The sequence below is a fragment of the Colossoma macropomum genome, unplaced genomic scaffold (genome assembly GCF_904425465.1).
Source record: "Colossoma macropomum unplaced genomic scaffold, Colossoma_macropomum, whole genome shotgun sequence".
Lineage (NCBI taxonomy): Eukaryota > Metazoa > Chordata > Actinopteri > Characiformes > Serrasalmidae > Colossoma > Colossoma macropomum.
In genome coordinates, this window is record NW_023494805.1 from 3,786,360 (window position 1) to 3,802,456 (window position 16,097).

The 16,097-nt window shown below is 41.6% G+C and overlaps 2 protein-coding genes across 2 annotated transcripts; one reads left to right on the plus strand and one right to left on the minus strand.

Annotated features, from left to right (window-relative positions):
* Nucleotides 1–3,293: 3,293 nt before the first annotated feature.
* On the minus strand, nucleotides 3,294–9,676 carry ccdc96 (coiled-coil domain containing 96). Its single transcript, XM_036597045.1, has 4 exons — nucleotides 9,622–9,676; nucleotides 8,079–8,697; nucleotides 7,157–7,708; nucleotides 3,294–3,948 (listed from the first exon to the last, which is right to left on the minus strand). The coding sequence occupies exons 2-4, from the start codon at nucleotides 8,688–8,690 to the stop codon at nucleotides 3,607–3,609; spliced, it is 1,506 nt and encodes a 501-aa protein (XP_036452938.1). The 5' UTR covers nucleotides 8,691–8,697; nucleotides 9,622–9,676; the 3' UTR covers nucleotides 3,294–3,606.
* A 187-nt stretch (nucleotides 9,677–9,863) lies between these two features.
* tada2b (transcriptional adaptor 2B) lies at nucleotides 9,864–15,303 on the plus strand. The gene is made up of 2 exons (XM_036596370.1): nucleotides 9,864–10,151; nucleotides 13,202–15,303. Exons 1-2 carry the CDS (start codon nucleotides 9,882–9,884, stop codon nucleotides 14,423–14,425), a joined length of 1,494 nt encoding a protein of 497 aa, XP_036452263.1. The 5' UTR covers nucleotides 9,864–9,881; the 3' UTR covers nucleotides 14,426–15,303.
* The last annotated feature ends 794 nt before the right edge of the window (nucleotides 15,304–16,097 follow it).

Here is a 16,097-nt window from a genome sequence, read left to right on the forward strand (position 1 = left end):
TGAGTTTATCTAGAATAAAGAACCAGACGGACTCGGAGGAAACTGAGTTTATCTAGAATAAAGAACCAGACAGACTCGGAGGAAACTGTGTTTATCTAGAATAAAGAGCCAGACGGACTCGGAGGAAACTGTCTGTCTGTGTTGTTGAAGGAGAATCTCAGGAAGGGTCGTCTACGAGGCTATCGGGGCTACATCAGACAGTGAGAATGATAATCAGAATGGACCCTGAAAGAGCGGAACTCCGTCTTCATCATCTAAAGTACAGCGACTGAGGCCCCAAGGCGTTATGGCAGCCCCCCTACAATTAGACTTTATTCTCGAAATATTACTATTTTATTCTCAAAGTCTATTTTTTAACTGTGGCCCTAACACACCGTCATACTACTAGAGACAGCGGAATATCGGGTATGTTACTACCTACAGAGCCTGACCTGATCAAGTAAATCACTGAATTTATTTGCAATTTAACTTTGATTAGTGATGACTGCATTGTGTATGTGAGGTTAGCGTATTGCCACTGTCTAATGAAAAACATGTATTTTGTCGATTTTTATTTTCTTCATGAATTGAACACAGCAGCCGCCCTTTGCGCTTTGTGAGAATTTCATGATGAATGGACCAAAACAAAAGCCCCAATATCACTTTCAATAAAACCTCTTTATATTAACTTGCATTAAAAGTAAAGAGGATTATTGTGTCTCTTGTAAAGTCACCATTTTGGAGATTCTTGTATTTCTTTGGACAGTGATGATATGCAGTATGAATACATGGCGTGGAGATAATGTTTTCTGGGCTCTTTGGACTTTATTACCAATGAAGGGATGTAGATTATATCCTATAATCAAAGTTGAATCTTTTAATATAGAATATTTTACAACCCCATTTCCAAAAAAGTTGCACAAAATGTAAATAAAAATAAGATGCAATGATGTGCAAATAATTTAAACCCTATATTTCATTGAAAATAGTACAAAGACAACAAATTAAATGTTGATACTGAGAAATTTTATTATTTTTTGAAAAATATATGCCCATTTTGAATTTGATGCCAACAACCACTGTGTTTCATCACCTCTTCTTTTAACAACACACTGTAAGTGTTTGGGAACTGAGGAGACACTGCTGTAGTTCTGAAAGTGAAATGTTTTCCCATTTTTGCTTTCAGGATTTCAGCTGCTCAACAGTTCGGGGTCTCCTGTGTTGTATATTTCATTTCATAATTTGCCAAATGTTTTCATTGGTGACAGGTCTGGACTGCAGGCAGGTCAGTTCAGCACCCGGACTCCAGCACTTCACCTTTTAATACAGAGCCATGCTGTTGTAATACATGCACAATGTAGTTTGACACTGTCTTGCTGAAATAATCAAGGCCTTCCCTGAAAAAGACGTCATCTGGATGGCAAGCTGAGTGGTCTTTAGCCCAGAGGACACAGTGTCCATGATTTCAAATGAGAGTTTCAAATGTTGATTCATCGGACCACAGGACACTTTCCCACTTCCTCTCAGTCCATTTTAAATTGGCCCAGATGCCCAGAGAAGGTGGCAGCATTTCTGGATCCTGTTTATATATGCTTTCTTCTTTGCGTTTTAGAGTTTTAACTTGCATTTGTGGATGCAGTGCTGTGCAGCGGGGTTGTACTTAATAATATATTTTTACACCTAGGAATAATAGTTCTTTGGCTTTTGTGTCTCTGTGAGACCTGTGGTATGTCCTTCAGGAAGGGCACTGTGACAAGAGATAAGAACTTGTTTATGCCCATCTCCAATCTAGCCTACCAGACATGGTGGTCACCTGTGGTACAAGAGCTGGAACTGAGCATCTCCATCATTATATAAAGCTGCTTTTCTACTGCATGGTACCAGCTTGACTCGACTTGACTCACTTTTGGTACCAGCTACTTAGTTTTCCACTGCAGATATAGCGTCCCCTCAGCGTAGCTGGTCGTCATAGCAATGACAAACGAACGTGAAGGAGACAAATATGGTTCAGAAGAGGCTGATATAAGCAAGAGAAAAGAGTGCTGACAAAAACAGGAGAGTTTGGGAAAAACTACATCAGAGTTCAGACGACGAGACGATTCTGGTTGCTCAAGAATGCCAACGCAAGAGGCTACGCTAACCTGGTGGCTAATGTTAGCATATGTGTTTAGTGATTCTCTCCAACCAATCAGCAGCCTGTAGCGTTTTTATATCACCTTTTGGTATCGGCTCAGCTCACTTGGAACCTCAATGGAGATGGTACCAAAAAAGTACTGTTTTCCAGGTACCAACTTTTACATAATGGAAAAAAAAAAGGCGAGTCAAGTCGAGTCGAGCCGAGCTGAGCTGGTACCATGCAGTGGAAAAGCGCCTTAACTGGGTGAAATGGTGAGCATTTGGGATCCTTCATGGCCTTCAGCCAGGCTGAGAGCAGCTCTTGCTGATGTCTATTTTACATATAGTTTGCATAAAAGTATAATTGCTTTGCAGTGTTAGATGGTGAAGACACCCACCACTGTTACACCCACCACTCTCTCTCTCTCTCTCTCTCTCTCTCTCTCTCTCTCTACTCCCAGTTTTAGCTGATTTTCTTTAAGCTTTGACTTTGTTACTAGCTGCCTTGCTCAGAAAATAAATAGAAACTGTGCTATGAAATCTGCATATTTAAGTGTGTTCTCTGTGGAGGGTGTGTTAACATACTTTCACTCAGAAGATCAAAACAGAATTTTACCAGGGGTGTTCAGACTTTTGCATACGACAGCATGTTTTATTAATAAATTGAGTAGTAAGTCTTAACTTGAATGCATTTGATACAAATATTTGTACTGCGTTGTCTGTATGCATATGTCTATATTGTCAGTGGTCTGTTGTGAGCCAGCGGTCACTGTTGTGTCAGCGGGTCTATAGTGTGTCTGTGGTCGGTGTTTCAGTTATCCATGGCGTGTCAGTGGACAAAGTGTCAGTCATCCATGTTGTGTCAGTGGTCGGTGTTGTGTCAGTGGCTTTATGATGTGTCTGTGGTACCTTTTGTGTCAGAGGTCCATGTTTCAGTTATCCATGGTATGTCAGTGGTACATGGTGTGTTAGTGGTCTGTGCTGTGTCAGTGGTCTGTGTTGTGTCAGTGGTCCTGTGCTGTGCCAGTTGTCTGTGTTGTGTCAGTGATCTGTGTTGTGTCAGTGGTCTGTGTTGTGTCAGTGGTCCTGTGCTGTGTCAGGAAACTGTGTTGTGTCAGTGGTCTGTGATGTGTCAGTAATCTGTGTTGTGTCAGTGGTCTGTGTTGTGTCAGAGATCAATGTTGTGTTGTGGTCTGTGTTGCGTCAGTGGTCGGTGTTGTGTCAGTGGTCTTTGTTGCTTCAGTGGTCTGTGTTGTGTTGGTGGTCCTGTGTTGTGTCGTGGTCTATGTTGCATCAGTGGCCTGCTGTGTCAGTGATCTATTTTGTGTTAGTGGTCTGTGTTGTGTAAGTAGCCTGTGTTGTGTTAGTGGTCCCGTGTTGTGTCAGTGGTCCCATGTTGTGTCAGTAGTCTTCGTTGTGTCAGTGGTCCTGTGTTGTGTCAGTAGTCTTTGTTGCGTCAGTGGTCCTGTGTTGTGTCAGTAGTCTTTGTTGCGTCAGTGGTCCTGTGTTGTGTCAGTGGTCAACTGTCCTGCTGTGCTCCAGTTTCTTCTTCACTCCAGCACACTTCAGCGTGAGTTCAGCGTGGCGCCTCTTCAGCGTCTCCAGTCTGCTTTCCAGACTCTCACAGGCGTCCATCTTCTCCTCGAAGTCCCTCAGGAGGGTGTTGTTTCCCAGCAGGCCACAGCGCTGACGCAGGCGCAGGTTATCCGCCCGCAGGCTGTCACGCGCCTGCTTGGTTCGCGTCAAAACGTCCCGCTTCCGGGCCACCACAGCATCCACCTCGGCCAGCTGAGCCCGCTTAGCTTCGTTTTCCACCTGAACAAACCGAAGCTTCTCCTTCACCTGGGTCAGGACCTGACAGCGGTGGACACAGCGTTAGGACAGAATAACGTCTTTACACATAAACTACACTTCATACACAAAAATACAGCTCAAAAATACAAAACTGTTTTTAGAAACAGAAACTGTTTAAGTTAGAAAACCCCAGTCAAATTATGTGTTTTATTGATTTTCTGAGTACAATGTTCATTTATATGCGAAGTTTAACTTTTTGGGAAAACAAAACTTTTGCCACATTTTATGATTTATTATAAAAAGAAACATTATCTTTTAATAAATACTACGTGTCTTTTAGTATTTATCTTTTTAGTCTGATCTGCGTCTTCGCTGCATATTAATTTAATACAGCATAGTTTCTTTGATTACTGATAAGCTTTGTCATCTGCCTGCAAAGCACTTTGAGCTGGGAGAAAAGTGCATTAAAAATAAAGTTATTATTTTTACTAGTATTTATTTTTTTTCCCAATATGGTAAATTCAGTCAATAAACAATGATTGTGTATTAAAATGTGCAGTAGTGTGTGTCTGTAGAGGAAGTGTTCACTAATTTACACTTGGAAAATCAACAACGTCATTTAACCGGGGCACCCAAAAGTTTGCACACAACTGTATGTCAATCAAAAAATAAGGCTGTGTAAGATAAGTGAGTGGCTGAAAAAGAACAAGAAATTTAAAAGAATATGAGAATATAATATGACAGAATATGATAAACATCAGGTTCTTTTAAACCACTAAAAGAGAAAAAAGGAATAAATGTTTCATCCACAAAAGCAGTGAAAACCTGGGTAAGACCTCATATCTCCGGAATGGTAACTGTACAGGAGACGGATAAAAACATCCTAAACCTTTAATGGAAATTAACGTAACAACGATTTTCTTTCTTAGTAATTTTGGGCCGTTTCTGTTGGTCCATTCATTGAGAAATTTTAACACAATGTAAAGGGCCTGGGTCTTCACCCATCTTTCTGCGAAAGTAGTCGGCTAGCTTGACCTGAAAGATAGATAGATAGATAGACAGACAGACAGACATATAGATAGATAGATAGATAGATAGATAGATAGACAGACAGACAGACATATAGATTGACAGATAGGTAGACATAAACAGATAGATAGACAGAGAGTTAGATAGATAGATAGATAGATAGATAGATAAACAGACAGACAGACAGCCTTGAGCAAGGCACCTAACCCCCAACTGCTCCCTGGGCGCTGCGGATAGGGCTGCCCACCGCTCCGGGCGAGTGTGCTCACTGCCCCCTAGTGTGTGTGTTCACTAGTGTGTATGTGGTGTTTCACTCCACTGTTCGGTTAAATGAAGAGGTGAAATTTCCCCGTTGTGGGATTAATAAAGGGTCACTTCATCTTAAAATGAAGGCTTCAAATTATTTTACAATTTTTTCGAAAAAAAAAATGGAGAAACAAAGTTTTGGTCGGACAGTGACGTTTTACTTCTACTCCAGTAAATAAGTGAGTAAAGTAGTCTAGTTTTTCCTCAGTTCCATTTTAGTCATTAATATTTTTGTTCTCGAATCTCAAATTTAACCTGAACCAAAGATGAATGTTCACAAACATAAACAACAAAACCGCTAATCTAATGTGACGTTCATATGCCTGCATGATGTGTGTGAATGTGAGGGAGTGAAGAGTCAGAATTCACGGCAGGTTGAGAGAAGTTTTGGGGACGTATCTACAAAAAAGATTTAGGTGACTATTGACTTGTAGTGTTTGTTAGCAACATTAGCTTTGGAATTTCCAAATGTATTTAATTTTTCAAATATATTTTTGCAATGTATGAAAATGGCCAAAAAAATATTTATAAAATATATTTTTAAAATGCATTTATTTGTATTTGTTATTATATTTTTTTCAATTGTATTTAGTTTTAGCAAATGTTACAGATATGACTGAATATACCTGAACTGAACAAACGGCACTGGCTTTACATTAACCATGTACGTATGCAGTAAGACATTCACACACAATGTATTTCAGATAAACAAGATATCAAATCAAATCAACTGCATTTTCACAGAGTATAAATACCTACGACACTAACTTCTGTCCTGTTAAAGGTTCATTTGATCATATTTAAAATTAAGATACTGGAATACAAATTCATTTCAAAATGTATCAAAACAGTAAAGACAGTATTTTGGTTATTTTCATACATTTTTGAATGAATTTGATAAATACATTTACGTACATTTATTTTTGTATGGTACATTTCTATGTGTAATATTTCCCCGTACATTTTAAAATAAATGCATTTTAAAATATATTCGGTTAATATGGCAAATTATACTGAAATATATTTAAGTGTTTTGAATGTATTTCAGTATGCTTTCATTACTGCAATGTATTTGACATATATTTCAAATATATAAAAATATATGTCCATAAAAAATATGTCCATATATTTTTCCATAGGTGTAATGTTCATACCTTGCTATTCTATTCAGTCAGAGTAAAGTCGGCATAGACGGACTTTGGTAGGATAGGTTGACTGTATCGGACGTTGGTATCAGTGATTTTTTATGAGCACGGTATCGACTCAATACCTGATGCAAGTATTGGTATCGATGCACCCCTACACGAGTCACTAAAGCACATTACAAGCCTCATTGCTCAAATCTGATTGTTTGCTCAAATCCGATCTCTCTGACACGATGGTTCACACTCGTTTAGGTAAGTGATTCAAATCTGTCATTATTGTGACGAACCGGCGTCCTGAAATGACCCGCATGAGCTCATCCTATTCAGTAACGTCACGTGAATGAATCACGTGCATCATCAGCACAAACTAACGAGCAGAACGAGCTTCGCTGAGAAGATAATTAACTCTGATCAGCTCTCAGCTTCATTATTAGAGCGAGACGAAGGAGAAAAAGGTGAGATGAGCTGCTTTTCCACCGTTTACAGGCTTTAACTTCTGTTCGGTGCTGCTGCCATGGTAACGCTGAATGATGGAGCAGCACAGTGGAAAAAAGCATATGAATTCCGATCTGAGCATCACATTAAGGTCACACGGCCAAGAATCGGATACGTATCCGATCTAGGACCACATATGAAAGTGGCTCAGGTCAGATTTGAAAAGATCAGATTTGTGTCCACACAGCTCTGAAAACATCAGATCTGAGTCACACTGGGGCAGAAAATCAGATTTGTGCCACTTCAACCTGGTAATGTGAACATAGCCATATTCCTTCAACACTCAGCCCCACCTGCTCAGTGTGGGTGATCTTCTTCCTCAGCTTCAGCAGTTCCTCACTGCGCTCCTCGATCTTCTCGTTGTAGGTTTGGTTCTCGATCTTCAGCTGTTCAAAGTCAATCCGATGCAGACCTTCAGCCAGCTCCTCTTTGGCCTTCAGCTCGGCCTCCAGCTTCCTCATCTTCATCTTCAGCTTGATGTTTTCGAGCCTGACGGCCACAAGTTCCTCCTCTTGTTTCTGTTCGGCCTGCTGGAGCTGCTCCACCTGGGCCTGAGCGGCTGGTTTACCCAGCTTTCGCGACAGAGCTGTTACAGCTGACTCATACTTCTTCTCCATCAGAGCTCTCCACTCTCGCTCCACCAGCTCCAGCTTCTTCTGGCTCTGCCTCTTCAGCTCCTCCACCTGCTGCTGGTGGAGATCCGAATCACGGAGTCGCTGCCGCTTCAGATCCTCAATGACATCCAGATACATCTGGTAGCGCTGCTGCAGGTCAGACACGACCTTCTCTCGCTCCGGCCGAGGGTCTTCACCCATCTTTCTGCGGAAGTAGTCGGCTAGCTTGACCTGAAAAATAGATAGATAGATAGATAGATAGACAGACAGACAGACACATAGATAGGCAGACAGGCAGACAAACAGATTGACTGATAGGTAGACATATAAACAGATATATAGATAGACAGATAGATAGACAGACAGACAGACAGACAGACAGAGAGTTAGATAGATAGATAGATAGATAGATAGATAGATAGATAGATAGATAGATAGATAGATGATAGATAGATAGATAGACAGATAGACAGATAGACAGACAGATAGACAGACAGACAGACAGACAGACAGAGACGGATAGACAAACAGATAGATAGACAGATAGATAGATAGACAGATAGATAGATAGACAGACAGATAAACAGATAGACAGTCTAACCTGTATCTGGGTGTTGATCTGGCTGAGTTTGTCTCTCTCTGCCTGCAGTTCCTGTAGGAGCTCCAGCTGCTCCTCATAGTTGATCTGAAGGTTTTGTTGCTCTGTCTGCAGCTGATCTGATGGAGCTTCGTCCTCAGGCCGCTGGCCCTCTGGCTCCGGAGTGCCTGAGTCCAGCACCGCAGGCCCTTCATCCTCCTTCTCCTGCTCATCCTCCTCAGCTTTGATGCTGCCCTCCCTGGAGAGACGCTCTCCAATGAGAGGATCCACATCTGGAGCCTCACCCTCCTCAAAAGTCTCACCGGTGGGTAGATCTCCTGCAGCTGTTTGGTCTGGTGGGAGAACAGCCTCCTCAGGCTCTTCTCCTGTGGTCTGCAGTTCAGCCTCTGGAAGGTTCTCCACAGGAACAAGACCTAAATGTTGCTCTGCTGCAGGCTTCTCCGCCTCCTCTCCCTCCAGGCCTGTGGAGGTGTCAGCTTCGGGGACAGCCGGTTCCTCACCGTCCTGGACGGCATCTGCTGCTTCTGTCTGGACCACATCTCCACGCTCCTCTGAGCTGTCTGCCAGTGTGGCGTCTGCAGCAGGACTCACTTCCTCCAGTGACGGCTCTTCCATTTTCAAACTTCAGCAAGTTTGTTTGCAGGTTATTCATTTGTTTTTTAAAATATTTTATTATAAATGTTATTATTCAAAATACACAGTTATTTATTATTGCTACTATTATTATTTTACCATAAGACAATGCAAGAATTAGTGACAGACAGTGGGATAGTTATGTATTCCTGTGGAAGGGGCCAAGCCCAAAATATAATGGATTTTACAGGGTCCAGATTTAAGCCCTATAGAGAATATCTGGTTTCATATTAAACCCAAATTAGCTCAGCAGTGTTTTTCAGCTGTCTGAAGCCGTCAATAATGAGAGGATCAATACTGACTCTTCTTTCTGTAAAACACTGTCTGCAAGTTTACAAACAAAACTTCAACATGTAAAGAAATCAAAGGGAAAAACTCTCCTACACTGACTCACTTTTCTCCTAATTTTTGCCATTCTGGGCCATTTTATTTTCACAGTAGTGTATAGTTTGTCATTAAAGTTTACCATGGGTTAAAGTGTCCTAATACTTTTCGGAGCCACTGTGCATGGACAGACAGACAGACAGACAGACAGATAGATAGACTGACAAATACATAAACAAACAGATAAATAGATGAACATACTGATAGACAAACAGAGCTGGACAGACAGATAAGTGGAGAGATGAACAGACAGATTGATTAACATAGACAAACAGAGAAGTAGTCAGAGGGATGAAGAGACACAGACAGCTAAATAGTGAGACAGACAGATAAAGAGAAAGACAGACAGACGTCTCTGAGTGTCAATAAGACGATATTGAACTACTAGTCGTTTAAAAACTGATAAGTTTACTCTCAGTTTAGCGAACAGCAACACAAAAACAAAATACAACCAAACCTACACCATAAAATTAACATTAGTGCGTTAAATATTAAATATTAAATATTAAATACTAAATATTATGCTCACCTTGGCTGAAACTCCGCTCTGCTCTCCTTCAATAAAAAATAAAACTCATTCGTGTTTTCATACCGGTTGTCTGGGAAACGGCTTTTTGGGAGCCAATCAGCGTGGTCGGTGCCGCTATTTTTATAAATATTCATGAGCTTCCCTCACCACGACAGCGCCTCGTTAATATTAATGAGCGAGGGGGGCGGAGCGGCGCGCATGCGCAGAGCGGCTCTGCGCGGCTCCAGCAGTCGCAGGCAGCAGCAGCGGGAGGAGCAGAAATGGCGGACCTGGGGAAGAAGTACTGTGTGAACTGCCTGTCGGACGTGAGCAACCTGCGGATCCGCTGCACGGACTGCCCGGACATCGAGCTGTGTCCCGAGTGCTTCTCGGCGGGAGCGGAGATCGGAAACCACCGCAGATGGCACGGATACCAGCAGGTGGACGGAGGCCGGTTCGCCCTGTGGGGAGCCGAGGCGGAGGGAGGCTGGACGGGCAGAGAGGAGCAGAGCCTGCTGGACGCCATCGAGCAGTACGGCTTCGGCAACTGGGTAACAAAACTCAGCTAAACTCCGCTCGCTGCCCGCATTAGGGGCTTTTAGTGTGGTCAGAAAAGAGCAGAACCAGCTGGAGACCAACTGGGTCCAAAACTCAGACTGAACTGAGTGGAATAAACTTAATATAAAGCCAATATAACTCAAAATATCCGTTTGTTATGGTCAGTGAGTGGTCCTAATGTGGAGATATTGTAAACAGAGATGAGTAAGAAGTAGTTTAATTCAGTCAGTTACACAAACTTAATGTATTTGTACTTTTAAAGCCATTATAACCTGGATTATAGATTTATTATTGGTAGATGGGCAGAGAACCAGAACCAGGGACCACTGGAGACCAACTGGGTACAAAACTTAGACTGAACTGAGTGGAATAAACTTAATATAATGCCGATATAACTTAAATGATCTGTTTATTATGGTGAGTGAATGGCCCTAATGTGGTGTTATTTTAAACCGAGATGAGTAGAAACTAGTTTAATTCAGTCAGTTTCATCTGCTTGGTGTATTTTGTACTTTTAAAGCCATTATAACTCAGATTATCCATGTATTATGGTCAGTGAGTGGTCATAATGTGATGTTATTGTAAACATGGTTGAGCAGAGAGTAGTTTCATTCATTCGGTTACATAAACTTGATGTATTTGTACTTTTAGAGCCATTATAACGTAGATTATGGGTTTATTGTTGTTGGATACAAACCCAAACTGAACTGAGTGGAATAAACTTAATATAAAGCCAATGCAACTCAGAACATCTGTTTATTATGGTCAGGGATTGGTTGTAATGTGGTGTTATTTTGAACCGAGATGAGTAGAAACTAGTTTAATTCAGTCAGTTACATAAACCTGATGTATTTGTACTTTTAGAGACATTATAACTTGGATTATGGGTTTACTGTTGTTGGATACAACACTCAGTTGAGCAGAAAGTAGTTTTACTCAATCAGTTTAATGTACTTGATGTATTTTGTACTTTTATAACCATTCTAACTTAGATTATTCGTTCATTATGGTCAGTAAATGGTCCTAATATGGTGTTATTCTAAATAGAGGTGGGTAAAAAGTAGTTTCATCCAGTCAGTTCCATAAACCTGATGGATGTGTCCTTATAAAGCCACTATAACGTAGATTACGGGTTTATTATTGTTAGGTGGGCAGAGTGAACCAGAGTTCTACTGGACACTGGTTGATTCACAATGAACTGTATAGAATAAGCCTAATAAAAGCCATTATACCTTACATTATCTATTTGTTACAGGGAGTGAAGAGAACAAAAGTGTGTAGAAAGTAGTTTCATCCAATCCTTTTGATGTACTTGATGTATTTTTACTACTTTTTAATACTTAATACTTACTTTTTGTTTGGGCACAAAACAAACTTAGCTAAACTCTACTTACAACGCAAATCAGGGGCTATTAATATGGTTGGGCTGGTCAGCAAAGAGATTGCTGGACACCAGCTGGGTACAAAACTAAAGCTAAACCCAGTAGAATAAACTTAATACAAAGCCAGTATAACTTAGATTATATGTTTATTATGGTCTGTGAAGTAGTTTAGTAAAGTAGTAAAGTAGCCAATGTATCTTCTAAATTATAGGTTTATTATTGTGATTTGAACAGAGAACCAGAGATTGGGTGCAAAATAAATTCAAACTCTACTTACAGCTCAGATGAATGGCTTTTAATGTGGTTAGCTTGGTTAGAAAAGAGCAGAGCCCACTTCACATCAATTAAGTACAAATCTCAGACTGAACTGAGTGAGATAAACTGAATACAAAGCTATTATTACTCAGATTATCTGTGTTTTATGAGTGAGTGGTCCTAATATGAAGTTACATTAAACAGAGGTGGGCAGAAAGTAGTTTTGTTTAAATATTTCCATGTACCTGATGTATTTTGTACTTTCAAAGCCATTATAACATAGATTAAGGGTTAATAATTGTTAGGGGGGGCAGAGAACCAGAACCACAGGGTACTGAACACCAACTTGGTACCAATTTGACTCAATTAAACTCTATTTACAACTCAGGTGAGGAGCTTTTAATGTGGTTATATTGGTTAGAAAAGAGCAGAACTCACTGCACACCAACTGGGTACAAACCTCAGACTGACCTGAGTGGAATAAACTTAATACAAAGCTAATATAACATAATGTGTTTATTATGGCAAGTTTATGGACATAATATGGTGCTGTTTTTTTGAAAAAAGTAGTTTCATTCAGTCAGTTCACTGTACTTGATGGATTTGTACTTTTAAAGCCATCGAAACTTCTAGATTATGGGTTTATTAGTGTTAGTTGAACAGAGAAAACCACAGTTTTACTGGATGCCAACTGGGTAGAATAAGTCTAATAGAAGCCATTATAACTTAGGTTATCCATTTGTTATGGTCCTAAAAAGTGCCCTGCCCTGCACTTTTTAGCGTTTTCCCTGCTGCCAACACAGCTGATTCAACTAATCAGCTCATTAACAGCCCATTATTGGGTTAAAGTGTGTGTGCTAAAGAAGGAAAAAGTACTAAAATGTGCAGGAAAGTGGGCCTCCATGACCAAGGTTGAGAAACACTGTATTAAAGTACCTATTTGATGGATAAACTCAGTGATGGATGAGTAGTTTGGTGATAAATGGTCCCACAGTGTGGTGCTGAGTGATTTGAAATGCAAGCAGTAACTTGCTCGGTTCACACAGTTCCATGCACTTCTGTAATATTTTTGATGGATTTTGTACTTTTAAAGCCACTATAACTTATAAACTATTAAGGTTAGAAGGACAATGTTAGGTGGGCAGAAAGATGGAGAGGCTGTTGGACACCAAAACCTTGTATCTCAAACTCAGGAGAAGGAAAAAACATTCCTAAATTTAAATGAAAGTTAATGGAACAGGTTAATTTTGGAACATTTTTATTGCTCCGTTTCTCATCAAATTTGAACAAAATTTATTGCAAAAAAATTAGAAAAATGGAAATGGAGATCCAAGGTTTTGTCCCAACTACGACACTGTGTCTGTGTGTCACTATCTGATCATTTCTTTATCTGCATACTGTTTTAGGAGGACATGGCTGCCCATGTTGGAGCCTCTCGCACTCCTCAGGAAGTCATGGACCACTACGTCAGCATGTACATCCATGGCAATCTGGGCAAGGCCTGCATCCCTGATAACATTCCCAACCGCGTGACAGACCACACCTGCCCTGGCGGGGGTCCCCTTTCCCCCAGCTTGACCACCCCTTTACCCCCGCTGGACATTTCCGTGGCCGAGCAGCAGCTGCTGGGATACATGCCTTTACGGGATGATTACGAAATAGAATACGATCAGGAGGCGGAGAAGCTCATAAGTGGGTTATCGGTGAACTACGACGACGAGGATGTTGAGATCGAAATGAAACGTGCTCACGTGGACATGTATGTACGGAAGCTGAGGGAGCGCCAAAGGCGCAAGAACATTGCCAGGGACTACAACCTGGTTCCAGCTTTCCTTGGCCGGGACAAGAAGGATAAAGAGCGGGACAAGCCAGGTGGCACTGGAGGAGTTGGGTCAGGAGGTGCTGGAGGCACTGGATTGACTGGTGGAAATTCAACAACTAATGCTCCGACAATGACGGGGGGCACAGGTTCCGTGACAGCAGCATCAGCTGTGGCATCTTCGGCGCCAAAACGCAAGATCACGAAGGAAGAACGTGAGCAGCGCACAAAGTTGCGGGCGCTGTGCCAGTTCATGGCGCACAGGGAGTTTGAGGACTTTTTCGACAACATGCACAAGGAACGGGTTTTGCGGGCAAAAGTACGCGAGCTACAGCGCTACCGGCGCAACGGGATCACTCGGCTGGACGAGTCTGCCGAATACGAAGCTGCGAGGCATAAGCGAGAGAAAAGGAAAGAAAACAAGAGTTCCAAGAGAGGTAGCGGAGGCGGTGGAGGATTAGGGGGCTCGTCTGGGATCGGAGGTGGTGGTGCTGGGGCCACAGGAGGCGGGGCAGGCAGTGGAGGGGGCGGGGCCATCAAAGAGGAAGGGAAAGATGGCGAATTTGCAGCTATCGAGCATTTACCGGGCTTTGAGCTGCTTTCCGATCGCGAGAAGGTGCTTTGCAACTCTCTGAACTTGAGTCCCACACGTTACTTAACCGTCAAGACCATCATCATCAAGGACCATCTGCAGAAGAGGCAGGGCGTCCCCGCAAAAAGCCGACTGCCTGGATACCTGGACAAAGTGCTGAAGAGGCGAATCCTCAACTTTCTCACAGAGAGCGGCTGGATATCGCGGGATGCTGCCTAATATTGACTCAAGCCTTAGCAACCCTGGAGACTCTTTGTGCTTCTTTTCTACTGTTTTATTACAAGGCATCTCACGGACCCTTGAGAACTTGGTAGGATACAACGGACTTCGAATCCCCAACGTTCTCATGGAGTGCGTCTGGATCTCGTGAGGCGCTGCCTAATGCTAACTGAAGCTTTAGCCACCCTCACAAATGTGCGTGCTTCTTTTCTACTGTTTTATAAAGCATCTCACTTGAGAAGACTTGGATTGAGACGTCAGTGTGGCGTCTTACCTCGATCCCGATTCTTGTCATAGGAACGTACACGAGTAGAAAGAGTTTAACTAAAGCAGAAGTAACATTTACAAGATTTTGATAAGCATATGAGGTTTCAGAGGAGTACGTCTTTATATATTTTTGCTAATTGAAAGAAGTCCTCGTTGAAGAGAGCGATCCTCTGGTGCAGGTTTTCTACGGGTTTTGTGTTGAGCTATCATCGAAGGTAACCTATGCTAATGTTGTGTAGCAGTGTTGCCCTTTTAAATTAGCTTCATTATGAATATGATGGAGGCTGTTCTGCTTCTCTGAGAAGAAAGCTCCATTATATCATCCCAAAGAGCAGAGTGGAAGGAGATAATAACCTGCAGAACGCAGGAAATTCATGGTGCAGCCAAATTTTTTAGAGAACCTCATTTTGTTAAAATACTTACTATAAGCTTAATATGTTCGTCCTGGCAGGGAATCCGATGATGCTAAAGTTAAAGCTGTAGAAAGCAGCCTCGAGCTTCTGTAGAGCATTCTTTTGATTTGGCATTAAAGATTTTTTCATAAAAGCAAAGCTAGAAAAAGCGAGAAACCCAAGCACAACGCATAAAGCATGTTCTGTTGGCCAAACGTCTTTCTTTTGTGTTCATTTGTTGTTCTTCCACTTTTCTTGAGAAGGGGATGTCTTGTCTTTGACGCTGAGATAGTTTCATGCGAATTTACCTGCCTTTGGAAAGCCAAACAGTGTTACTCCTTGGTTCCTCCTGGATGCCTGGTTGTGCTCATGTTTGGTGGTTGTCGCTGTTCTTTTTCCATGTGCTTTGGTCGGTTACTTCACATAGTGTTTCCATATGCATTACTAGCTTTGCTTCATGCCTTTACTTCAGTTTTCCCCTTATTTCACCCCTGGCTTCAGAGACATGCCTGTGAAGTGAGACCTTTTTTGACAAGAGTGACTTTCGTTGACCGTGACAAATAGTTCCTAGAGGTCCAAATGAAGGGACTGACTTTAAGCATCGATAAATGCCAATGATTCATAAGTTTTAAAGATTAGCTTTCCACATATTTTTGGAAATCCTGAACAACAGCATTTTTCATTCGGCTAGAAGTGTAGAGGTTTACTGTCATGGTATGTCAGCATATTTCATGCTTGGTGGAACGTGCAGATTGTAATTTGGAGGTGCGGAAGATAAACAACGCAAGCACTGAGCCTTAGATAACGTAGTGTAGCTAAATTTGATTATGTTTTGGGAAGAAAATCTTAATATATATTTAGTCGGAAAATTTAGACGTGCCATTATCTGTTACACATTCCTTGTACACCCTGTAGAGTACATCTTGTAGTGATCTTGAAAATAAAGGTCCTTAAATGGTTCTTGGCTTGGACCGATGGTTCCTTGTGCATCTCATTTCAATCAAAAGGTTCTT